The sequence below is a fragment of the Lolium perenne genome, chromosome 4 (assembly GCF_019359855.2).
Source record: "Lolium perenne isolate Kyuss_39 chromosome 4, Kyuss_2.0, whole genome shotgun sequence".
Lineage (NCBI taxonomy): Eukaryota > Viridiplantae > Streptophyta > Magnoliopsida > Poales > Poaceae > Lolium > Lolium perenne.
Genome location: NC_067247.2, coordinates 171,875,253 through 171,902,040, shown reverse-complemented (window position 1 = coordinate 171,902,040; position 26,788 = coordinate 171,875,253). Strand labels below are relative to the sequence as shown.

The 26,788-nt window shown below is 44.1% G+C and overlaps 1 protein-coding gene across 1 annotated transcript; it reads right to left on the bottom strand.

Annotated features, from left to right (window-relative positions):
* Positions 1-22,827: 22,827 nt before the first annotated feature.
* Positions 22,828-25,671, bottom strand: LOC127294692 (probable leucine-rich repeat receptor-like protein kinase IMK3). Its single transcript, XM_051324560.2, has 2 exons — positions 23,804-25,671; positions 22,828-23,708 (listed from the first exon to the last, which is right to left on the bottom strand). Exons 1-2 carry the CDS (start codon positions 25,551-25,553, stop codon positions 23,092-23,094), a joined length of 2,367 nt encoding a protein of 788 aa, XP_051180520.1. The 5' UTR covers positions 25,554-25,671; the 3' UTR covers positions 22,828-23,091.
* Between the last annotated feature and the right edge of the window lie 1,117 nt (positions 25,672-26,788).

Genomic DNA, 26,788 nt, shown 5'->3' with positions numbered 1-26,788 from the left:
ACTACATTGTCAATGAATACAAGTTGTTGGGGGGATGTGCAATGCTTGGAAGAAGATTGGGCTTGATGCAACCATTGGCATTGAGCAACCGGGCAATCCATATTGGAACCGCATGATCAACTACTACAATGCACACACAAAGAGTGGCAATACCCAAACTCTTGACTCTATTCGTAGCCAATAGAAAACTATTTCTACCGATTGTCAACAGTTATCGGCGTGCTTTGCACATGTCAACCGGTTGAACCCGAGTGGTACAAATTATAATGAGCAGGTAACATCCCTTCTTGTTTGCTATACATGATCAACTAGTTTGCTCTATGGCACCAATTTGTTTGTTATATATGTCTAACTTGTTTGCTCTATATGTGTATCTAGATAGACACGCGCGCTTCGCCGCGCCTCCTACCTAGCGTGGTGCACGACGCAGTTGCTGTTCTTTGAACCTTTGATCGGGGTTTAATGCAGTAATAATAATTTCTGGTATAACTTAGTTTTTTCCAAGCATCCTTTAGAGGAGCAGTTAACCAAGAACGGTTGGCGGCTTAGCTTGTTTTTCAAGAAGAATTTGCTTGAGTAGGCGTTAACAGATGGTGGCCTCGGCCTGGGACACGGTACCTAAGACTACTCATAGTGGGAGTAACTTCACTAGTAACTAAGTATACAACTCACCAAATTTTCTTATGTGGCAGTGAGTTAATGAGGAGAGAGGAGGATAGAGTAAAAACATAGCTAGTTGGAGGAGAGAGCAAGTACAATAAGTCCTAGTCAACTGGCTATAAAGATTAAAATAGTATATTATTGCTTAGTTGGAGGAGAGAGAACATGAGAGAGAAGGAGAGTGGGCTCTTAGAGCAAGAACAATAGTGTAGCTGGCAGCCGACTATAACAATTTGCCACATCATCTAGAGTCAACTGATACGTCCCAAACGTATCTATAATTTTTGGTGATCCATGCTTGTTTTGTTACAATTCTTATATGTTTTATGTGCACTTTTCCACACTTTTTAGCATTTTCTGGGACTAACCTATTAACGTTGTGCCGCAGTGCCAGTTCCTGTTATCTGCTCTTTTTGTGTTTCAGAAAAGTTGTACATGAAAGTTTCTCAGAATTGGACGAAATAAAAGCCCAGAGTCTTATTTTTCCGGGATGAAGACGGAGCCTGAAGGACATGCGCAGGAGAGCTGCCACGTGGCAGTACACAGGGCAGGCACGGCCCCACCCTTGGCCACGCCTGGCCCTTGTACTGGCGCCTCGTTTGCTCCGTCCTTCCGCCTATTTATTCCTTGTATCGGGAAAACCCCAGAGACGAGAGCCTCCATCCACGAAAAGTTCCGACGCCACCGTCAACCGAAACCCTAGTTCGGGAGGGTTCTGCAGTCCATCCTGGCACCCTGCTGGAGAGGGAAATCACCGCCGGAGGCCTCTACATCGCCATGTCTTCATCCGAGGTGATGCGTGAGTAGTCCTCCACGGGACCATGGGTCCATAGCAGTAGCTAGATGGTTGTCCTCTCCTTGTTGTGCATCATGTATAGATCTTGTGAGCTGCCTAACATGATCAAGATCATCTATTTGTAATTGCTACATGTTGGTTTGATGTGGATCCGATTTATAGAGAGATTGCTTTGGTTGAGATTATGTATTATGTTATTATGATCTTGCATGCTCTCCGTTTCTAGTAGATGCTCTGCCCAAGTAGATGCTAGCGACTCCAAGAGAGAGTATTTATGCTCGATAGTGGGTTCATGCTTCTATTTAACCATGGGAAGTGACCTTGTTCTCTACGGTTGTAGATGTGTTGTTGCTACTAGGGAGACAGCGGTGTTCTATTCAAGGGTAGTTTCATCGTTTACTTTACACACATTGCTTAAAGCGATAGTCCGTTGCTTGCAACTTAATACTGGAGGGTGTCGCGGATGAAATCCTAAAGGTGGATTATTAGTCATAGATGCAGTTGGATTACGGTCTATGTATATTGTTGTAATGCCCGCATACTTTCATAGCATGTATTCTGCACCAACCATTAGCGCAAATCTCTGTTTATCAATTGCCTATCTGTAATTTGTTTACTTAGCATATTTATTTTATTGGGGAGGCGCCTCTAGTGAACTGTGGACGCTGGTCCTTTTTCTTTTAATTGCAATCTTCTACAGCATTTTCCTGTTCTGTTCTTTGCAAACAATTCTTGTTCCACACGGTTGGAGATGGTTGATACGTCTCAAACGTATCTATAATTTCTTATGTTCCATGCTACTTTATTGATGATACTCACATGTTTTATACAGATTATATGTCATTATTATGCATTTATCGGCACTAACCTATTGACGAGATGCCGAAGAGCCAGTTGCTATTTTCTGCTGTTTTTGGTTTCAGAAATCCTACAAAGGAAATATTCTCGGAATTGGACGAAATCAACGCCCAGGATTTTATTTTTCCACGAAGCTTCCAGAAGACCGAAAGGATAACGAAGTGGGGCGACGAGGCGCCGACACAACAGGGCGGCGCGGCCCAGGCCTTGGCCGCGCGGCCCTAGCGTGTGGGGCCCTCGCGTCGCCCCTATACCTACCCTTCCGCCTACTTAAAGCCTTCGTCGCGAAACCCCCAGTACAGAGAGCCACGATACGGAAAACCTTACTGAGACGCCGCCGCCGCCAATCCCATCTCGGGGGATTCAGGAGATCGCCTCCGGCACCCTGCCGGAGAGGGGAATCATCTCCCGGAGGGCTCTTCATCGCCATGATCGCCTCCGGATCGATGTGTGAGTAGTCCACCCCTGGACTATGGGTCCATAGCAGTAGCTAGATGGTTGTCTTCTCCTCATTGTGCTATCATGTTAGATCTTGTGAGCTGCCTATCATGATCAAGATCATCTATTTGTAATGCTACATGTTGTGTTTGTTGGGATCCGATGAATATTGAATACTATGTCAAGTTGATTATCAATCTATCATATATGTTATTTATGTTCTTGCATGCTCTCCGTTGCTAGTAGAGGCTCTGGCCAAGTTGATACTTGTGACTCCAAGAGGGAGTATTTATGCTCGATAGTGGGTTCATGCCTCCATTAAATCTGGGACAAAGTGATGAAAGTTCTAAGGTTGTGGATGTGTTGTTGCCACTAGGGATAAAACATCGATGCTTTGTCTAAGGATATTTGTGTTGATTACATTACGCACCATACTTAATGCAATTGTCTGTTGCTTGCAACTTAATACCGGAAGGGGTTCGGATGATAACCTGAAAGTGGACTATTTAGGCATAGATGCATGCTGGATAGCGGTCTATGTACTTTGTCGTAATGCCCTGATTAAATCTCATAGTACTCATCATGATATATGTATGTGCATTGTTATGCCTTCTTTATTTGTCAATTGCCCAACTGTAATTTGTTCACCCAACATGCTATTTATCTTATGGGAGAGACACCACTAGTGAACTGTGGACCCCGGTCCATTCTTTACATCTGAAATACAATCTACTGCAATTGTTCTTTACTGTTCTTCGCAAACAATCATCATCTTCCACACTATACAATTAATCCTTTGTTTACAGCAAGCCGGTGAGATTGACAACCTCACTGTTACGTTGGGGCAAAGTACTTTGATTGTGTTGTGCAGGTTCCACGTTGGCGCCGGAATCCCTGGTGTTGCGCCGCACTACACTCCGCCGCCATCAACCTTCAACGTGCTTCTTGGCTCCTACTGGTTCGATAAACCGTGGTTTCTTTCTGAGGGAAAACTTGCTACTGTACGCATCACACCTTCCTCTTGGGGTTCCCAACGGACGTGTGTTAACTGCACGCATCAATGGTGTGACCGGTAGTACCGGCCAGGTTGGGCCGGTACTACTGGTCATGGTCGGCGCGGGGCGCAGGGAAGGAGGCGACGTGGGGAGATGGGAGAGGGTGAGCCGCGGGCCGGGAGGGGGAAACCGGAGGCTCCGGCCAAGGTACCGGCCCGGGTACCGACGAAGCCCCCAACCCCCTGGACAATTACTGAGAGCCAAGCCGCACTAGCGGTACCGCGAGCGGTACCTCGCCTGGAGGCTCCGGCCAGGGCAGGGCGGAGGTTCCAGCCGTGGCCGGTGGAAGCTCCGGCTGCTGGGCCCTCCTCTCCATTTCTTTTTTTCTTCTTTTAAATTCAAACTTGAAATGCAAATAACTTGAGCTTGGAAAATCCAAATGAGACGAAACCAATTTTGCTGAAAATATGGAAACTAGAGGGGGTTGATTTTCTATTAATTTTAGAGGTGCAAAACCTCAATACGAGAAATCGAGAAAATCACCAAACTCGAAAATGCAACAAGTGATCTAGGCGAAATTCATTTTCGATGAACTAGAGATTGGCATGGAAATAACCACAAGATCTCAAACACCACATGGATACGATCCAAGTAATAACCAAGAAAGATGATGCAACGATGCAAAGGTTTGACCGTACTCTAAGCGATACGACCGAGTTACTCACCCGAGAGCCCCTTGATAGAACGACCATTATCCTATAAACCGGTCTCCCAACTAAACCACGAGACCGGTAAAAAAGAAACCCTATCAAGAGCAAATCTTAACATTGCGCCTTCCACTTTAGCTCGATGATGATGATCTTGACCGCAACAAGAATGGAACGCCGTTCTTGATTGTGCTTGCTTGATGTCTTGCGGATTGCTCCCCCATAATCCACTATAGGAGAGCTTCTTCTTCGGTGCATCTTCACATATCCATGATCACATATGAATGGCAAGCTTCAAGCATGTGAGCTCTTCGAGTTGACTCATCTTGAACTTGCACCTCATTTCTTCGTATTGCAACCTTGACGCCAACTAATCGTTCAAGCATTGCCTATGGACAATTCCTATACATATAACTCAATGCAACCATTAGTCCATAGGGATTGTCATTAATTACCAAAACCACACATGGGGGCTCTTTGCACTTTCAACGGTGTGGGTCTTGATTGGCTGCGCTTAGCTGGAATTCTAGGACGATTGGTCGTGCGGGGCTGGCCTTAAAACTAGGAGCTGCATGCAACAAACTGGGGAGAGAGTATTAAACGTACCTAGCTAATTAATAGGGGTATGACCGGAAAATATTAAACCGCATGACTACTCCTTAATCGACGCGCTGGAATTTTTAGGCCCTATGCCATGGGAAGGAGGGAGTACAATAGTAAGCTATAAAAGTGTAGTACTTTTATAATACATAACCCACCTTTTAATCTCACATAGTGCCTAGGAGCACGTGCTAGAGCTGCCTATTAGGTAAGAGCCCACTTCCCTTCTCTCTCCTAATCTCTCTCCTCCAACTAAGCAAATTTATAATATTTTATCTCTTATAGCTAGCTGACTGTACCTTATTGTATTTGTTCTTATGCAAGAGCCAGTTCTAGCACGTGCTCCTAGGCACTTTGTGAGAGTGAAAGGTGAGTCATACATTGATAAAGTACTATATTTTTATAGCTCATTGTTGTATATGTTGGCTCTAAGTTAGCTATAGATGACATGGCACTTGGCTTATAGCCAGTGATGTCTACGCACGCTTCTATTCCTGTAGACAGTGTTGGGCCTCCAAGAGCAGAGGTTTGTAGAACAGCAACAAGTTTCCCGTAAGTGAATCACCCAAGGTTTATCGAACTCAGGGAGGTAGAGGTGAAAGATATCCTTCTCAAGCAACCCTGCAATTAAGATACAAGAAGTCTCTTGTGTCCCTAACACACCTAATATACTTGTCAGATGTATAGGTGCACTAGTTCGGCGAAGAGATAGTGAAATACAAGTAATATGGATGATTGTAAGTAGTAATTGCAATCTGAAATAAAAATGGCAGCAAGCAAACATGTAGCAGAACTTGTTGGAAACGGTGTTTCAATGCTTAGAAACAAGGCCTAGGGATCATACTTTCGCTAGTGGACACTCTCAACAATGATCACATAATAAATAAATAACTTCTCTCCACTTGTGCTACTCTGAATTACTCTCCTATTGGAATCACTAATCATCACGTAGCGGCTACAAAAGCTCCACTCAAAGTTCATCAAGTACTTGACAAACACCACTCATAGGGATATCCTCATCAAATCATAATCCAAGATAATACCATTGCAATTTAGACCGAGTACTAATATAGCATACACACTGTCAACAATAGCTATGAAAGGGGGAATAGATCGTATCAATACTATCATAGTAATAGTTAACTTCATAATCCACAAGAGATTACAATCATAGCCTACGCCAAGTACTACATGATGCACACACTGTCATCTTTACATCATGGAGGAGGAATAGACTACTTTAATAACATCACTAGAGTGGCACATAAATTAATAGTGATACAAAGCTCATGATCACATAAAGATCACACCATGGGAGAGAGAGAGATGAACCACATAGCTACCGGTAGAGCCCTTAGCCTCGGGGGAGAACTACTCCCTCCTCATCATGGGAGTCAGCAACGGCGATGAAGATGGCGGTGGTGTCGATGGAGATGACTCCGGGGACAATTCCCCGTTCCGGCGGCGTGCCGAAACAGAGACTTCTGTCCCCCGAAACTAGTCTTCGCGATGGCGGCGGCTACGGAACTCTTCATGGAATATCGTCGATTGTTTTAGGGTTTTCGCGACGGGGAGAATATATAGGCGGAAGGGCGGCCTCGGAGGAGCCAGGGGGTGGCCTCCCCACCTGGTGGCGCGACCAGGGCTGGCCCCGCGCCCCCCTATGGTGTGGGCCCCCTGCTGGCCGCCTCCGACTCTCCTTCGATGTTCTGGAACCCTCCGTGGAAAATAGGGCCGTGGGCTTTTGTTTCGTCCAATTCCGAGAATATTTCCTGTGTAGGATTTCTGAAACCAAAAACAGCAGTGACAGAACCGGCGCTTCGGCATCTTTTTAATAGGTTAGTACCGGAAAATGCATCAAAATGATGTAAAGTGTATATAAAACATGTGAGTATTGTCATAAAACTAGCATGGAACATAAGAAATTATAGATACGTTTGAGACGTATCAAGCATCCCCAAGCTTAGTTCCTACTCGCCCTTGAGTAGGTAAACGATAACAAGGATAATTTTTGAAGTGACATGCTACTATCATAATCTTGATCAATACTATTGTAAAGCATATGAGATGAATAAAGTGATTCAAAGCAATGGTCTATAGTTTGTTAACAAATAGATAATGACTAAACAACTGAATCATTTAGCAAAGACTTTTCATGAATAGTACTTTCAAGACAAGCATCAATAAGTCTTGCATAAGAGTTAACTCATAAAGCAATAGATTCTTAATAGAAGGTTTTGAAGCAACACAAAGGAAGATTTAAGTTTCAGCAGTTGCTTTCAACTTTCAACATGTATATCTCATGGATAATTGTCAATACAAAGTAATATGATGAGTGCAAATAAGCAAGTATGTAAAATCAATGCACACAGTTGACACAAGTGTTTGCTTCTAAGATGGAAAGAAGTAGGTAAACTGACTCAACATAAAGTAAAAGAAAGGCCCTTCGCAGAGGGAAGCAGGGATTACTCATGTGCTAGAGCTTTTTATTTTGAAAACATGGAAACAATTGTGTCAACGGTAGTAATAATTCATATGTGTTATGCATAAAACCTCCTATAAGTTGCAAGCCTCATGCATCAAATACCAATAGTGCCCGCACCTTGTCCTAGTTAGCTTGGACTTCCATGGATTATCATTGCATTACATATGTTTCAACCAAGTGTCACAAAGGGGTACCTCTATGCCACCTGTACAAAGGTCCAAGGAGATAGATCGCATTTGATTTCTCAATTTTGATAGATCTCAACTTGAGGACATCCATACCGGGACAACATAGAAAACAGATAATGGACTCCTCTTTAATGCTTTAAGCATTCAACAACAGATAATATTCTCATAAGAGATTGAGGATTAATGTCCAAGCTGAAACTTCCACCATGATACATGGCTTTAGTTGGCAGCCCAATGTTCTTCTCTAACAATATGCATACTCAAACCATTTAACTCATGGCAAATCTCCCTTACTTCAGATAAGACGAACATGCATAGCAACTCACATGATATTCAACAAAGGTGTAACAGGTTGATGGCGTCCCCAGAAACATGGTTACCACTCAACAAGCAACTTATAAGAAATAAGATACATAAGCGACATATTCTTTACCACAATAGTTTTTAGGCTACTTTCCCATGAGCTATATATTGCAAAGACAATGAATGAAATTTTTAAAGGTAGAACGCAAGCAATTTATTTTGGAATGGCAGAAAAATACCACATAGTAGGTAGATATGGTGGACACAAATGGCATAAGTTTTGGCTCAAGATTTTGGATGCACGAGAAGCATTCCCTCTCAGTACAAGGCTTTGGCTAGCAAGGTTGTTTGAAGCAAACACAAGTATGAACCGGTACAGCAAAACTTACATAAGAACATATTGCAAGCATTATAAGACTCTACACTGTCTTCCTTGTTGTTCAAACACTTTTACCAGAAAATATCTGGACTTTAGAGAGACCAATCATGCAAACCAAATTTCAACAAGCTCTACGGTAGTTCTCCACTAATAGGTTTAAACTACATGATGCAAGAGCTTAAACATGATATACTTGAGAGCTCAAAACAATTGCCAAGTATCAAATTATTCAAGACAATATACCAATTACCACATGAAGCATTTTCTGTTTCCAACCAAATAGCAATAAATGAAGCGACTTTCAACTTCGCCATGAACATTAAAAGTAAAACTAAGAACACTAGTGTTCATATGAAAAAGCGGAGCGTGTCTCTCTCCCACACAAGGATTGCTATGATCCGATTTTATTCAAACATAAACAAAAATAAAAACACACAGACGCTCCAAGTAAAGCACATAAGATGTGACGGAATAAAAATATAGTTTCACTAGAAGTGACCTGATAAGTTGTTGATGAAGAAGGGGATGCCTTGGGCATCCCCAAGCATAGATGCTTGAGTCTTCTTGAAATATGCAGGGATGAACCACGGGGGCATCCCCAAGCTTAGACTTTTCACTCTTCTTGATCATATTATATCATCCTCCTCTCTTGATCCTTGAAAACTTCCTTCACACCAGACTCAAAACAATCTCATTAGAGGGTTAGTGCATAATAAAAAATTCACATGTTCAGCAAGGACACAATCATTCCCAACACTTCTGAACATTACCCAAGGTTACTGAAATTTAATGGAGCAAAGAAATCCACTCAAACACAGTAAAAGAGGCAATGTGAAATAAAAGGCAGAATCTGTCAAAACAGAACAGTCCGTAAAGATGAATTTTTTCGAGGCACTTAACATGCTCAGATGAAGAAGCTCAAATTGAATGAAAGTTGCGTACATATCTGAGGATCACGCATGAACTTTTGCAGAATTTTAGAGTCTCCTACAGAGAGATCTACTCAAATTCGTGACAGCTAAAAATCTGTTTCTGCGCAGAAATCCAAATCTAGTATCAACTTTACTATCAAAGACTTTACTTGGCACAAAAACGAAATAAACATGATAAGGAGAGGTTGCTACAGTAGTAACAACTTCCAAGACACAACAAAACAGTAGAAAAAATAAAAACATGGGTTATCTCCCAAGAAGTGCTTTCTTTATAGCCATTAAGATGGGCTCAGTAGTTTTAATGATGCACTCACAAAAAATAAGAGTTGAAGCAAAAGAGAGCATCAAAAGTGAATAAGAAACACTTTTAAGTCTAACCCACTTCCTATGAAAAGGAATCTTGTAAATAAACAAGTCATGTAAGCATAATGCAATAAGCATAGAAAGGCAACACAAGCGCAACTTCAAGATTCTCAACATAAAGAGGGGAAACTTAATATTATTAAGATGAATATAACCATGTTTCCCTCTCTCATAATAACTTTCAGTAGCATCATGAACAAACTCAACAATATAAATGTCAACACCCGGATTTTTAAGTCCAGATGCCTATCATGCCATACATCGCAATCCCAGGAAGATTGTTTTTGCGAGACATAATAGTTAAGTAGCATAGAGTCATCATTTATTACAACACATACATGTCTTACAACAATAGATCACATGATCCAATATTACACAAATAGATTCTTCAACAACACAATACGTAGCGGAAGCGAAGTAGTAGTGGACTATCTATTCCACAGGCAACACTTGACGTTAGAAGATGCTCCTAGTTATCGTAGACTTCCTGTTGTCCGTCGTCTTGATACTGTGGCTCCTCCTCATAGTCTGGCATTTGAATAGCCAGGGACACAGCCGTGAGTACTTTAAAGTACTCGCAAACTAATCCTAATGTAATACTTAACAATTGTTATAAGGGATGCTAAGCTCTAGGTGTATTTTCATAAAGCCAAGTTTAGTTCATAAACATTTAGTAAAGACTCCTCATTTTAGCTAACTAACTCAAGTGGGAACATTAATGTCATTCCCATAATTCAATTGTGATTTAAGTCAAGTCACCTTTTAATTCATCATTCCTTTTTAAGACAAAAGTTCTGACAACGGAACAATATGGCCTTTGCAATCGTCCGTAACCGTGGACACGGCTATTCGAATAGGTTTAACACTCTGCAGAGGTTGTACTCTTGTACCACAACTTTTGATTACATCCGTCGAGGATAACCCCGAATCATCGTAACTCAGTACGCGGATCATCAACCTTAACCTTTCACTTATATACCCTAGTATAGGAACCTCTCCCCATGAGCTTGGCCTCCCGGTGAAAACCAACTGTCAACCCGGGAACTGCACATGGCTTGGGTCGTACATTCACCTCATATTCACATCACTTCATCTTTAACGGAGGCAGCCTCGGCATAACCCCTATGATGCTTGTTTAGAGGGAACCCATACTAAGACACACAAATTTCTAGTTAAGCCCTACCCATAATCAGGTATTGTGGGGGTACTTGTATAATTGGAAAGGTATCGCATTCAAACCCAATCATCAGTTTTCATCAAAATTCACCAAGGCATTCATGTCACCTTCACCTTCAAAAACATTTCAAAGTCATTTCACATGTTCCCATCTAGAGTAGTCAATTTTATTTAGTTAGCACTAGCCACTAGTCATGAGGGGTGCTATTCTAGCTTTGATTTGCTCTAGTCTTAACCTTGAACTCTTGTTCTATTTCTAGACCCAAGTGAATCATAAATCAAAAGTAAGCTTTGAAATACAATACGCAAAGTATTTGCAAGGTAAAAACATGGGATAGGTTTATTGAGCATAAAGTAAAGAGTGATGGTGCATTGCTCTTGTAGAGCTTGGCACTTAGGACTTTGCAAGAGTGTTAGCTTGCCTTGAGCAGGGTAGTGGTCAAAGTTTTCCTCCTCCTCTTGAGAGTAGGCTTCCTCCTCTTGATACTCCTCGTTACTAGCGTCTATATACGAATACGATATACACAATCACCAAACCAAACTTATATGCTAGACTAACACACCAAAGATTCACGCAAACCTATTCTAGCATCACATCATTCATAGCATGGTGATTTACTTGGTTTTCCTATTTAAGAGAAATAATTTCCTCTCATTAAATCCTATTAAGATTTAATCTCCTCAAATAATAATAAGGTATGAAATATAGGTTGACCAAGGTCAACATTTCATATCTATCATGTGGGAGTATAATTTAAATGAGGTGCTACACCTCATGCATTTTAAGAATAACATAGTAATGATTTAAAATCACTAAGTAATAGAATAAGAGGTTCATTAGCCTAAGGTCATTACCTCTTATTGAATCACTTAGGATCAAGATTTAAATGAGAGAGAAGCTCTCATACCATTTAAAGAATTTGAAATTTAAGATTTAATTGCACTAGAAATGGCTCCATAGCCATTATTTTGATCTAGTCCATGATCATACAAACAACTTGGTTATCTTTTTGCATAATCAATTAGAGGACATCATTCTTGATTTATGAGAGTTGGAATCAACTCAAAATCAATTATGGTTGAATTTTAAATAAAGTTTCAATTTGTAAAAGTCCCTGCCTTGTCATTTTTATCATTTGAAAAATACTATGACATTGGAGGTGAGACCAATGGCATTGTTTAGATCATTTCATGGGCTTTCCAGAGATATAAAGTTTGCTAAATTTGGTGCAGTAGATTTGAAGCTATTCAAATTTGAATTTGACAATAGTATTTGATTTTGAGCTAAACGAATTAATCGAGATTTGAAATGTTGGGCCACGCGGGAAAAGCCTACGGGCCCAAAACGATTTAAACAGACAAACCCAGCCCAGCAACGCATCCAGTGCGAGTGGGCCGTCTGACGAGGTGGGGTCCACCCGTCAGTGTGTCTTAACCCAGCGAAACGGTACGCGCGCGGAGGATCGTTGGATTAGAACTCAGATCGACGACGCACAGGCATCGTCGTCTCCGACGAGAGGCTGTGGCTCTGCCGGCGAGCCTAGGGGGTCGGAGGGCCTACTGGCGTTCCCGCGGTCGACGGCGAGGTGCGCGGCGACATTGGCGAGGGTGCTGAAGCGTCTGGTACAGGTAGCAGCGCCTGGGGAGGCTCCAATCAACGGCTGCAACCTCCGGGTACTGGCGGCTTCGAGCTTGCAATTCCGGCGACTCTGGCGACGATTGGACTGGCTAATGGATCGAGGAGAAGCAGTGAAGGGAGGAGAGTGAGATGGTGTGCAGAGTTGAGTTGAGGGAGTGCCCTATTTATAGGGTTGAGTTGGGTGCCGCGGGTGCTGTGAGAGGGCGTCCATGGCGCGGCCGTTCTGAGGCGTGAAGGGGCAAGGCAAGGATAGCAATCAATGGGCGGCGGCATGGAGATGCTTAACCATCTTTCGGCGCTGCAAAAGCTGGACGGAATCGATCAGAAGCATGTATCGAGTGCTACGGTACTGCGGCGCTTTTCCGACGAGGACGATGCCGACATGGCCTCTACGCGCGATGGAGTATGTCTAGCAGCTAGAGGAGAGGGAGGGGGTGCTCGACGCAGTGGTAGGGATGCAGGGGAGGTACCGAGTCAACGGGGCGAACGATGCTCTGGCGCGTCCAGTACGCGGTGAGCGCGCGTACTGGCATGCACTGGCATGGTGCTGGGCGTGCGTCGCCTGGCTAATGCCTACCTCGCTCCGTGTGGCGTGATGATCAGAGATGCTCCAGGACATAGTGAGAGGGAGAGGGGAGGCTCAGAATGATCAAGTGCTGGAGGGCCGGCATGGTGCACGGCATGGATAGTTTAGGGCTTCTCCACGCTTTAATCAGCCACGGCAAGTACATGTAGAGATGCAGGAGGTGTAGAGGAGTGATGATCATGTCTGATCATGCAAGGTTTAGGCCAAAATCCGTTGTGTAATAGCATGTGTTGCATTTGCAAAATGCTGCTTGCAAGGTGTTCGGTAGAATGGCCGCATGAAAATTTTATTCAAATTTTGAAATTCTTTTTGGTGCATCTCATTCATATAAATAAAGAAGTAGAATGGTGGTGGTGGTGGTAAATTTGGTGATGGTTTGCAAGATTTCAAATTTGATGTCATCTTCTCTTTGTTTCAATGTCTCATCTTGTCATCTATTTTCTGGTCAACCTAGTCAGAGTCAACCTTGGTGGTCAACATCAAAATGGTTCATCTTGACAAGGTCTTGTATGAGGTGGGAAGTGTTGACCAATTTTGGTTTAAGAATAACCCAAACCAGGGGTGCAAAGGGGGTAAGATAATATAAACTGACAATTTGACCATTATCACATGTATGTAGAATTTGAATTTTTCTTTGATTTGAAAAGTGTTTCTTTGATGCAAAAGTGTTTCTTATTGATATATAAGTGTTTTACAAACAATGGCACAAGCAAATGAGGCCTTGTTTGATGATTTGCAAACTTGGCTAAATGTGTATGAGAGGGAGAATGGGATTCTTTTCCATTTCTTTGATTTCTCTCAATTTAGGGTTTGATGATCTTGGTTTAGGGTTTAAGCATATTTGAACCACAAACAAACACTCATCATGGCAAATGCATACAAGAAAGCATGATCAACTATGCATAGCACTATATGTGAAGAAAAGTTTTTGTTAACTCCAAAATTTGAGTAATTGAATTTCTTGTCTTTATTGAATTTGAAAACTTGGGATGTTACAATAACTATCACAAGAAACATTCTTATCATGAGCTACATGCATAAAATTATTACTCTCCACATAAGTATAGTCATTACTATTAATTGTAGTGGGAGCAAATTCAATAAAATAGCTATCATTATTATTCTCATCACCATAGTCATCATATATAGGAGGCATATTGTAATCATAATTAATCTTCTCCTCAATAGTAGGTGGACCGAAAATATGATAGTCATCATTGTAATCATCATATATAGGAGGTAAAGTATCACCAAAGTAAATTTCTCCTCCATGCTTGGGGGACTAAAAATATTATGCTCATCAAAACCAGCTTCCCCAAGCTTAGAACTTTCTATATCATTATGGAAAGAAACATGGATAGTACTAATACTATGGCAATTATTAACATCATCATTTTCAGAATTAGTGTCCCAGAGATCTTCAATATCAAAAGTAGTGTGCTCTTTCAAATCATGATCACTAATATAGGTAAAGGGCATAGGAAGATCATTGTACTCAGATTCATTATCATAATAATCATTAGGAGCAACATACTTACGATTACCTATCGTTATCTCGTACACGTGGGGACATGCCGTTACCTCTTTCTTTTTATTCCCCCTCTTCTTCCTCTTCTTCGTTCCCTTCTTCTTCTTCTTTTCCTTCTCCTCGTTCCCTTCTTTAGGAGGAAGAGGCTTGAAGGGAGGCTTCTCCACATAACCTGATTCATTTCCAGAAACAATAGAAGAAACTTGGGAGGATTCCTCCTTTTCATTAATAAGTTCGAAACACACAGCGGTCTTATCATATTTTGGCAAAGTGTCATCTTCTAAAATATTTTGTATGTAAGTATTTGTGTGGCAATTATCAATGCAATAAGAAAGACACCCATGCAGGACACTATTAATATCAAGAGCACTCATATCCACCAAAGAAGTTTTTCTCAATAACTCTTCACACCCCAAAAATAAAGTAAGTTCATCATGCTGATTAGGAGTGATTTCATCATCACAATACAAATTTGCAGCACTCATAAGGTTCGAATTATCATTGGAGGAGCATTGAAAATTAAAATGACCCACTCTATGGCAAAGTTCACAAATAAAAGGATAGAGGGCACAAACTTTTTCACCAAGATCATTTAGAGCCCTAGACCACTTTCTAGTTTTTTCATTCCTGTGATGGATACAATATTCTTCTTCAATTTTATTCTTTTCACAAGGTCTATGAACTCCACAAAAACTAACATGCTTATAGGAAATAGCATTTTCAGAAGTTTGAGCATGTTTATTGCAATCATTAACAACAATTTCATTTTCCATGCAAGTGTCTTTAAAAGGTTCATGATACATGTACCAATTTTCTTTAGGAACATTAATATGAGAAGCAAAGGATCTATAGCAATCGACCATAATTTTAGGATCAAGACCATATTTAGCACTAAGCTCTTGAAAATCAGCAGTTTGAGCGAAAGACTTAATGCAATCATACTCGTAGCTTATACCTGATTCTTTACCTTTGTCGTTATCTCAATCTTCAGTATTGCTTTGAATTCTTTCAAGAAGATCCCATCTAGCTTCAACCTCCTTGCGTGTGAAAGATCCCTCCAAACAGGCATCTAGATAGTCCTTGTGGTGTCCTGAAAGCCTTACATAAAAATTATTAATAATAACATTACGGGGGAGCTCATGAATGGGACATTTGAGCATTAGTGACTTCAATCTCCCCCATGCTTGGGAAATACTCTCTCCATCACGAGGATAAAAGTTATAAATGTAATTCCTATCAATATGCACTTCATGAGGAGGATAAAATTTAGAATAAAAGAGAGGTACAATTTCCTCCCAACCAATAGATCGACCATTCTTCAGCATCTTAATACCATTCCGCAGCTCTGCCCTTCAGAGATATAGAGAATAGCTTCCTCTTAACTTGGTCCTTTGAAATACCTGCACTCTCGAACAACTCGCATAATTCATGTATAAAGAGTAAATGATCACTAGGATGGACAGTCCCATCTCCAAAATAGCAATTGTTCATAGCAAGTTCAACAATTTTCATAGGTATCTTGAAGGGAATACTTTCAGTAGGTGGATTTGGAATATCACAAGCATCATTCGAATCACCACATATTGGAGACAAAGCATTATCAAGGCATAATATTTCTTCCAAAGCTGAGGAGCAAAAAGGATTATTTTTATATAAACTAGCTTCCCCAAGCTTAGACTTTTCCATAGCATTAGCAGTAATTGCGTTCATACTAATAACATTGCTACTAGCATGCAAATAAGGTTCAATAGGTTTTTTAATTTTCGCATCAAACAATCCATGTCTTAACTCAGGAAAAAGATTAAAAAGCTCACTAATTTTTTTGTTGTTTTCCATTATGCCTAACTAGTGAAAATTAAAAACAAGAAACAAAAAGATGCAATTGCAGAATCTAAAGGAAATAGCTTCGAGCACTCACACACCGGCAACAGTGCTAGGAAATAACTTAGTAGTTCGAGGATGTGAATACCTTTTACCTTACCTCTCCGGCAACGGCGCCAGAAATAGCTTGATGTCTACGCACCCTTCTATTTCTGTAGACAGTGTTGGGCCTCCAAGAGCAGAGATTTGTAGAACAACAGCAAGTTTCCCTTAAGTGAATCACCCAAGGTTTATCGAACTCAGGGAGGTAGAGGTCAAAGATATCCCTCTCAAGCAACCCTGCAATTAAGATACAAGAAGTCTCTTGTGTCCCCAACACACCTAATACACTTGTCAGATGTATAGGTGCACTAGTTCGGCGAAGAGATAGTGAAATACAAGTAATATGGATGATTGTAAGTAGTAATTGCAATCTGAAATAAAAATGGCAGCAAGCAAACATGTAGCAGAACTTGTTGGAAACGGTGTTTTAATGCTTAGAAACAAGGCCTAGGGATCATACTTTCACTAGTGGACACTCTCAACAATTATCACATAATAAATAAATAACTTCTCTTCATATGTGCTACTCTGAATTACTCTCCTATTGGAATCACTAATCATCACGTAGCAGCTACAAAAGCTCCACTCAAAGTTCATCAAGTACTTGACAAACACCACTCATAGGGATATCCTCATCAAATCATAATCCAAGATAATACCATTGCAATTTAGACCGAGTACTAACATAGCATACACACTGTCAACAATAGCTATGAAAGGGGGAATAGATCGCATCAATACTATCATAGTAATAGTTAACTTCATAATCCACAAGAAATTACAATCATAGCCTACGCCAAGTACTACATGATGCACACACTGTCCTCTTTACATCATGGAGGAGGAATAGACTACTTTAATAACATCACTAGAGTGGCACATAGATTAATAGTGATACAAAGCTCATGATCACCATGGGAGAGAGAGATGAACCACATCGAGAACTACTCCCTCCTCATCATGGGAGTCAGCAACGGCGATGAAGATGGCGGTGGTGTCGATGGAGATGACTCTGGGGCAATTCCCCGTTCCGGCGGCGTGCCGGAACAGAGACTTCTGTCCCCCGAAACTTGTCTTCGCGATGGCGGCGGCTACGGAACTCTTCGTGGAATATCGTCGATTGTTTTAGGGTTTTCGCGACGGGGAGAATATATAGGCGGAAGGGCGGCCTTGGAGGAGCCAGGGGGTGGCCTCCTTACTTGGTGGCGCGGCCAGGGCTGGCCCCGCGCCCCCTATTGTGTGGGCCCCCTGCTGGCCACCTCCGACTATCCTTCGATGTTCTGGAACCCTCCGTGGAAAATAGGCCGTGGGCTTTTGTTTCGTCCAATTTCGAGAATATTTTCTGTGTAGGATTTCTGAAACCAAAAATAGCAGAAAATATGAACTGGCGCTTCGGTATCTTGTTAATAGGTTAGTACCGGAAAATGCATCAAAATAATGTAAAGTGTATATAAAACATGTGAGTATTGTCATAAAACTAGCATGGAACATAAGAAATTATAGATACGTTTGAGACGTATCAGCCAGCAGTTAGCTACACTATTGGAATTGCTCTTACTGTAACATCACACTTCCCAAGATACAATAAGTTTACAAGCTAGTTAATAAATATATTTATGATGTGGGAGTGATGTTTTGGCTCCTGGGTGCATATGCTCCCTTTAGTTTGAACTCCGATTTTGATATATTTTTAAATGTCAAAAAATTTCAAACGAAAAAATCATGTGTACATCTTCACATGCTAAGTGCGACCAAAGTCTTTCCATGAAAAACTAACTTGTAGTTTGAGCTGTGTACAAAAGACAAAATTTAGTACTGAAAATCAGGCTTTTTGTGAGACTTATTTTGTTTTTTTTAGATCGATCATAAAAAATATCGGTTTTTCGCGAAACTGCACGAACGCACATAGATTGTCGAGATATACGTGCGAATTTTTTTGTTAAATTTTTTTAACAATTAGAAATATGTTTTTTAGGTGGAGGGAGCATATGCACCCAAGAGCCGAATTGAATTTCCCCATGTAACATAGAGTAGTAATATGTGCATGTTACTACTCTATGTTACTTCCCACTATGACTAGTCTAAGGCATGCATACTCATATTGGACAATTTCTTTGTACTTGATTTGAAGCGCACGGTACTTTAGAGCTGGGAATAATTGCCTTCATATGTAGCTTCCTTCGGCATGTTTTATTTTCTCTATTAGAGTGCCTTATCAATGTAGCTTGTGCACTTGTAATATTCAACTTTTAGATTTATGTTGCTAGATCAATTATTAAGATAAATAACGGCCAAAACTGCCGTTGATCGGCGCAACCATATGAGCAAGAATATTTCCTAGACCTTTCTCATTGAATGAAAGTAATTAAAACTGGGCCTAAAAACACATGCGGACATGCAGAAATCATAACACACAAAGACACAAAATAGCAGAAACATGTCACGGAGAGCGACAATCTCACGGATATCAGTATTTATATAGACTTGAGACCCATCGCTAGAAGAAAACTCAAGTACCGCTACAGCAGGACCACACAAAACAATCATTAGTGTTCAACCCGGAAAAGAAATATGCGAAAACATTAACATGACGACAGGAAATAGAACATCATCTTACATTCCTGCTTCTTGTAGGTTCATCTCATGACGAAGGCAACAACAGTCTCTCTAGAACTGATATTTATCAGCATCTCTAAATCAATGGTCTCAGCATTTTCACACTACAAAGCCACGATCGCATTCTCTCTAGCAGGCAAGAAAAATTCGGAGATAAAAAGGTAAAACGACTTTTGGCAGCAACAATGAAACCAGACGTGTACCGGCAAGACAAAGAGTCTGCTTTGACAGCGCTGTGTCCTTTCAAATCAATCGTGACAAGCCCAAACACCAGTGACTTTACCTGCTACCTTTAGACCAACAGAAGAAACTAAGGGCATGAGCAATGGTGGCATACACAACTAGCTGCTCCATGTAAAAAAGTTGTCAGAAGCAATATGAATGAATTTTATTTCTCCAATGGAAGCTACTACTTTAGTCAGAAAAAAGAGAGAAGGGACCCCACAAATATAAGACTATGTATCTCTTTCTCTCTCCAAAAAGCCATGCTTTTAAGGCTTAAGATCCCACTTCCTGAAGAGGAGGCTGCCTCCTCATCCAAACCTACTTTGGACCACCCGAACCTAGCTAAAGGTGTGAGGCAGTATTGGGCATGCCCTAAGGGAAATAACGAACCAGAACATCCACGAAAAATTACCTGCAAGGTAAGTCTTATCGCCCACGCAAGCAAGCAGGATTTGAAATGATTTAAGCCTGTAGGCATAGAGAGGCAAGCTCTCAGTAACAGGAGTAACTTAAGTTATATATGTCCATCTTGTAAGCCATGCATCAACAATCATCCACAATACCAAAAGTGTCAATCCCTTGCTTGACGTCCAGGTAATGCAGATAGGAGGCATGTCCTCCAACCAGTCTTTCCCTGAACTTCTCTGTATGATATTTTGCTCTAGAGCCTTGTATAGCACAACCCTACATTCCAGGAAGACAAACAAACCATTAGTCTGCAAACATAGAACATAAAAAAGCCAAAGCTGAGCTACAAACTTCCTGCGAATCAACTAAATGTCCATCGGTTACCTTCTCTTGAACCATCATAAACTGGAGCTAAACAAGCTCATTATTCTTCCTCGGATCCATACGCTCCCAAAAGCATGCGATCCTCACACACACACACCCTATCGGATTGCGTGTTGGAGTTAACATCACGAAGGAAAGAATGTGCATCTGCACGTCAAGAAAATAACAACATCAGCGTCGAAACAAACGATTGTTAGGCCCGCCTAGATTATGAAAAATGGACATCTAGATATAAACGCAAAATCACATCCTCTAATAAGCAAAAAACACATAGGCTGGCATGCCTTCATTGTATCATTCAATAAGACAACTTCGTAAGTATTTCATGAGATATCGTTGTATCACTCCCTTTTACAGATTCTTCATGTTCTTACTTTGTAACGCGGAACAAAATTTTTTTTGCAATCTGAAATATGTTTCATGGATATGTTATGTATGATTACACTAAAAAATACCAACTAAAGACCACTGTTTGTTTTCCAAGACACTGTATCTTCTTTGTGATACTACCGGATTTACCCAAACATGCAAAAATAAGTAAAGAAACCACCATAACATAGACCAATTTGTAATCAAAGCTTTTTTGGTTTAAAAATTCATATGCTCATAGGAGACGAGAGGATGAAATTCAAACATGAACCATTCTGTCATGTCCAGAAGAGAAAGTATGTAGCAAGGGGTACACCATATATCTAAATAAACAACAGTCTAATTTCAGTTCCACATGACTTCCACAACATGTAAGTAATTAATGTTTAATGGAAATACAAACAATGAGGCACAACCGCTGGCTATGGTTTTGCTTAATATCTTTACCAAAAATCAAAGGTGGATGCTTTTTGGAGAAGGGAAGTAGTCCATAGGTATGACTATATACAATGAACCCTACAATGAAATGTTCCAAAACAATGGAGACGGACAAAAGGTACAAACAACCATACTGCAGTATACCACTGAATACTGTAGAGTCAACACAATTATTAACCATCATAAGGCATGGGGTCTTCAGAAAAAATGGAAATCAGTTGCACCTCGGCAAGTTGATACTTGTGCTAGGATGTGGTCAATGCGGTGCTATGCACACAAAAGAAGCAGACTAAGCAGCAGCAACTAATTCGAAAAAAAAAAGCAGCAGCAACCCAAGCTAGCAATCGGCAAACGAAAAAATAAGCTAGCAAGCAAAGGCGCAATAAATCAAGCTACCTACCAATTCAAAAAAAACAAAAACAAATCAAGCTACCTACCATGTTCCTCCATGAACAGGCATGAGAAAGAAATTATAGGGTGTGTATTGCTGCAAATAGTCATGATTCTTTCGTGATATGATATAGCAAGAAACATGGTGATGTATAACACATCATATGTTGAAGATGCTATTGGCATCTCCACTGCATCCGCTAAGAGCACGAGTATAAACTCTCGCGGCACCAAAACATTTTCAACTATCTTTAAGTAAATGAAAACATACAACCAGAATGCAACCATATTGCATAGTTTAAATGTATAAATAGTTTTATTACCACCTCGCATGTCGACTCTTCGAGGCTTTCCCACCGACACTCCGTTTATAATACATGTCTCGCGATTCATTCTCTATGTAGTGTGTTAGCTGCATTGTTTCCTCACCCACCATTGTTGTGTTTTGTTTCTCTCACGTGGTCATTCGCATACCTCCTTCCGGTTTTTTGACCTTCGCTCGTCAGCGAAAGCCGAGTGTGTTGTAGTGACTCCAACTACGGCTAGTTAAGTAGAGTTGCTTTCATGATTTTGTTTTCACCAACGGGAATCCTAGGTATCAATTTTGTTTCATGTCATCCACGCTCTTTGTTTTTATCAAAGGTACTTTTTTCCTTTTAAAATATGTATCGTAGATTAATCTAGGCCCGTCTAAATGACGTGTTTAATGCGTAAATACATGTGAAACTAGAAAAAATTGGAACATTTATTTTGGAAAACATGAAGTAGATCTTAGAGAATACCTCGGGCACCTTTTTTTAGGAACACAGTACAAACGCAGACGCTCACATACACATACACATACACATACACGTGCATACACTCACCCCTATAAACGCACACATGCACACTACTTCCTCTGAAACTGTTTAACAGACGCGCACATAGTTTAAGAAATCATTTTGACCATTATTTTGGTCTTAAAATGTGTGCGCACCCGTTAAACCGATACGGAGGGAGTACAAAGCACGTGTGTATAGTGATAATTAGCTTTTGTTTCCTGATGAATATAGTATTAAAACATACTTCTAGATGCCACCGAGAAATATAGTGAAATGGATTGAATATCTTTCCTTCAAATTTTGCTAAGTATCTTTCTTAGTCTACCCTCACGACATTTAGATTCATAGAAGTACGAAAGTGTAAAATGATAGTATCTCTTTTTTTTTAGATGTGTAAAAAGGATCTTGATCCAACGAGTGAGAATCATCAAATCCGAACAATCGAGACTGATAGAAGTGCGAAAGTATAAAAAGATCCCAACCAAGGGCTACTAATCTCAAATGAGAGTTAATAAGAAATAGCTAAATCTACTTTGACCATGTTGTAGCAACTTAATTTTCTTTTCATCGTCAGTATTCTAGGTAGCAAATAATATTTGCCTATACAAACAAAACGCAAAGAACACTAATAAATCGAGCATGTTGTAGCAACTTAATTTTCTTTTCATCGTCAGTATTCTAGATAGCAAATAATATTTGCCTATACAAACAAACTGCAAAGAACACTGATAAATAATTGTACTACTATTTGCTACTCTCTTGCAAATGAATCAAAGAATTTCTTAAAGATTGCATCAATTTCTGCTTTCTAGGGGCTCTAGCTAAGCTAAAAGTTGCACAATTTCGCTCCTGAACCTCTCCTGGTTGTGGCCCGTTTGGTCGGCCTACTCACTGGGACCAAGAGCCATGTGAGCTTCCTCACTGGGTCCTTCCGGTCCAGGCCGGATCTGCTCAAGCTGCCGCAGCACCTCCCGTGCATCGGGACGGGCGGACGGCGACGGGTCGACGCACTGCAGAGCCAGCTTGAGCGTGTCCATGAGCTCGTCCCCGTCAGGGCCAGTGGCCGCGTCCCGCATCAGCTCGACGTCGAACACCTCGCTCGTCCACTCCTCCTTCACAATGGAAGCCACCCACTGCGGCAAGTCCATGCCGTTGGTGGTGTCGGCCGGCGACCTGCCGGTGAGGAGCTCGAGGATGATGACGCCGAGGCTGTACACGTCGGTCTTGGCGCTGGCCTTCTTGAGCTTGGACAGCTCCGGCGCGCGGTATCCCAGGGCGCCCGCGGCGGCGAGCACGTTGGAGTTGGCGGCGGCCGTCATGAGGCGGGACAGTCCGATATCGGCGATCTTGGGGCTGGAGCCGTCGTCGAGGAGGACGTTGCTGGCGGTGAGGTTGCCGTGGACGATGGTGGCGTCGTCGTGGAGGTAGGCGAGGCCGCGTGCCGTGCCCTTGGCGACCGTCATCCGTGCCGGCCACTCGACGGGCGTGTTGGGCGCGCGAGCTGAGGCGAATGCCAATCCAATCGATTCAAAAATGTCAGAGGAACGAACTCATCACAGTTGCAGAGTTGAGCTCGAAAAGATGAACGAATGTTACCGTGCAATAAGGCGGAGAGGCTGCCATTGGGCATGTAGTCGAAGACGAGCAGCTTCTCCCCCTTGGGGCCGAGGTAGTATGCCCTGAGCGGCAGCAGGTTGGGGTGTCGGATCTTGCCGAGCGCCGCCGCCTCAGCCTCGAACTCCTTGTGCCCCTTGGTGATCTTCTCCCTGAGGCGCTTGACGGCCACGAGGCTGCCGTCCTCGAGCGTGGCCTTGTAGACGGTCCCGTAGGTGCTCTTCCCCATGATCTCCGCGGTGGCGCAGAGCAGGTCGTCGGCCGTGAACGCGAGCGGCCCGTCGAAGTGCACGAGCTTGCCGCCGACGTCGCCGCCGCCGGACTCCGCCTCGGACGACCCCGGCTTCTCGCCCCGCCCGGCCGCCGCCGCGGCCGCAGCACCACCGGCGGCGTCCTTGCTCGTCGACTGCTTCCCGCTCCGTGCTCCACCGCTGCTGGACCTCCTCTTCCTTACACAGCAGCAGAGGAGGAGGCAGCAGAGTGACAGCAGGATGAGGGCGCCCACCACGATCCCTCCAATGATGAGTACGAGCTCCTTTTTGGTGCGGCCACCGCGGGGACCAGTGGGCTCCTGCTCGGGTGATGCAGGGGACGGCGACGCCGGGCAGGGCGGCGAGGAAGCAGAGTAGCCGCAGAGCAGGACGTTCCCGGCGAAGGAGGGAGGCCCGAACTTCTGCGCGAGCGAGGCCGGCACCGCGCCGGAGAGGTTGTTGTAGGAGACGTTGAAGGTTTGGAGCGTGGCGGTGAGGTTGGCGAGGCCGGGCGGGATCTCCCCGTCGAGCTTGTTGCCGGAGAGGTCGAGCGCCTTGAGGTCGGTCAGGGCGGCGAGGGCGACGGGGATGGAGCCGTTGATGGCGTTTCCCGCGAGGTTGAGGTCCTGCAGCTTGGTGAGACCCGCCAGGGAGGCCGGCAGCGGCCCGTCGAGCGCGTTGTGGGCGAGGCTGAGGAAGACGAGCTGGTAGGTGCCCGTGACGGCCTCTAGCTTGTCAGAGGACGAGGAGGAGGAGGAGGGGGGTTTGGAGGTGCCGGCGAAGGCGTCGGGGATGGGGCCGGTGAGCTTGTTGTAGGAGAGGTCGAGGAAGAGGAGTGACGGCGAGCTGATTATCTCGGCCGGGATGTTGTTGGTGATGGAGTTGTGGCTGAGGTTGAGGCGGATGAGCTTGGTGGAGTTGGCGAGCGAGGCGGGGAGCACGCCGGTGAGGCGGTTGGTGCTGGCGTCGAAGGACTGCAGCGCTCGGCATCGGCCGAGCTCGGGCGGGACGGCGCCGGAGAAGCGGTTGTTGAAGAGGTAGAGGCCGCGGAGGTCCGGGAGGAAGCCGAGGGACGGCGGGATGGCGCCGGCGATGGCGTTGTCGTGGATGGAGAGGCGGCGGAGGGCGACGAGCTGGCCGACGCGGTCGGAGAGGCGGCCCCCGAGGCCCCGCCAGGGGAGCGTGATGGCGACGACGCTGCCGTTGACGCACTTGATGCCGGCCCAGTGGCCGCTGCAGGCGCCGATGCCGGTGTCGTTCCAGGAGCGGAGGAAGCCGTAGGGGTCGGATAGGTCGTGCTTGATGGCCTGCAGGCCCTGGTAGTCCGCCTGGCTGATGATCACGCCGTCGCCCGCCGCGCGCACGTGGTGGGCGGCGCTGGCGGTGGAGAGGAGGGTGGAGAAGCTGCTGCAATGTAGGATGATGAGGAGGAGGAGCGGCGCGCGCCGAGCGGCTCTGGCCAGCGGCGGCGGCGGCGGCATGTTGGTCGATTTGTTCAGCAGATGATGATCAGAGGAGGTCAGCTGCGAAAGGAGTGTAGTGGATTCGAGGGGAGGAGGAAGAAGAGCTGGGAGAGCGCGAGTGCGGGCTGATGGTGTTGGCAGTGAAGGAAGAAGTGGGGATTGACATTGGAGTACGGGAGGCAACGGCTAGTTCTGTCGTTTCGAGCCGCAAGGCACGAGTCCTCGCGAGTCGCAACGGCTAGTTTGTGTCGTTTCGAGGCCAGCCAGCAGCAACGGGCCTCTGTGCTGTGGGCCAGTTGGACTCGGTCAGCTAGGCGACTTCGCGGGAATCCCGTGTGCGTCTGCCTCGGGACAGAGACAAAGCTCCAGGTGTTGGATCCTTCGGGCCCACCGATGACACGACTCACGGGCCGCACGTGTAGGCCAATTTCCGTACCTGAACCTCTGTTCCGTCGTGGCATCCAACAAAACTGGCCAAACATGGCTCCGGACCTCGCAAACTATTCATCACAACACTGCATCCTTCGCGGTCGTCCATTCGAGTACAAGTGGAAAACCGCAAATGCATTTCTCTGACCATCTCCAGCCGCGTCCACCAAACCGTCCCCTAAAACGCGTTGGATTGAGCGTTTGAGTGACGTGTTTTCTTAGTGCCGCATTTGGAGGACGTCACTCCCCAGCCGCGTCCCCCAAACGCCGCCCCCAAATAAATATTTGTGCACGAAAATAAAGGTTTTCATTCAGATTTGATTATATATTACAAAGTTTGAATGAAAACGGCTAGCTTTCATCTAAACCTAGCCTACTGACCGCCCGGCGGTGCGTTCGATGGCCCCGCCCCGTCGTCACCTGCCCTCAGCCGCAGCTCTTGCTGCGCGCGCCGCCTCTCCGAGCGTAGGGCGGTGGCCAGACGCCGCTGCTCCAGCAACGCGTCGAAGTCCGCCCTCCCCTGCTGCGCCGCCGGGAGGGAGAGCTCGACTGCGCGACGAATCTGCGCCTCTTCGCGGGCACGGGCGTCGTCCTGGAGCTTCTTCTCCGACTCGAAGGACTCGACGAGCGCGCGTTGCTGATCGGCCGTCTCGTCCGGGTGCGGCCCGTCGTCGTCAGACCACTCGAACTCGTCGTCGTCGTCGTCGTCCTCCATCTCGGTCTCCTCCGCCTCGGCCTCCTCCTCCTCCACATCTGTTGGCGCCTCCATCATCGCCGCCGCCAAACGTCGGCCTCCGCCGCCAATCGGTCCGCCCGCCTCCCGG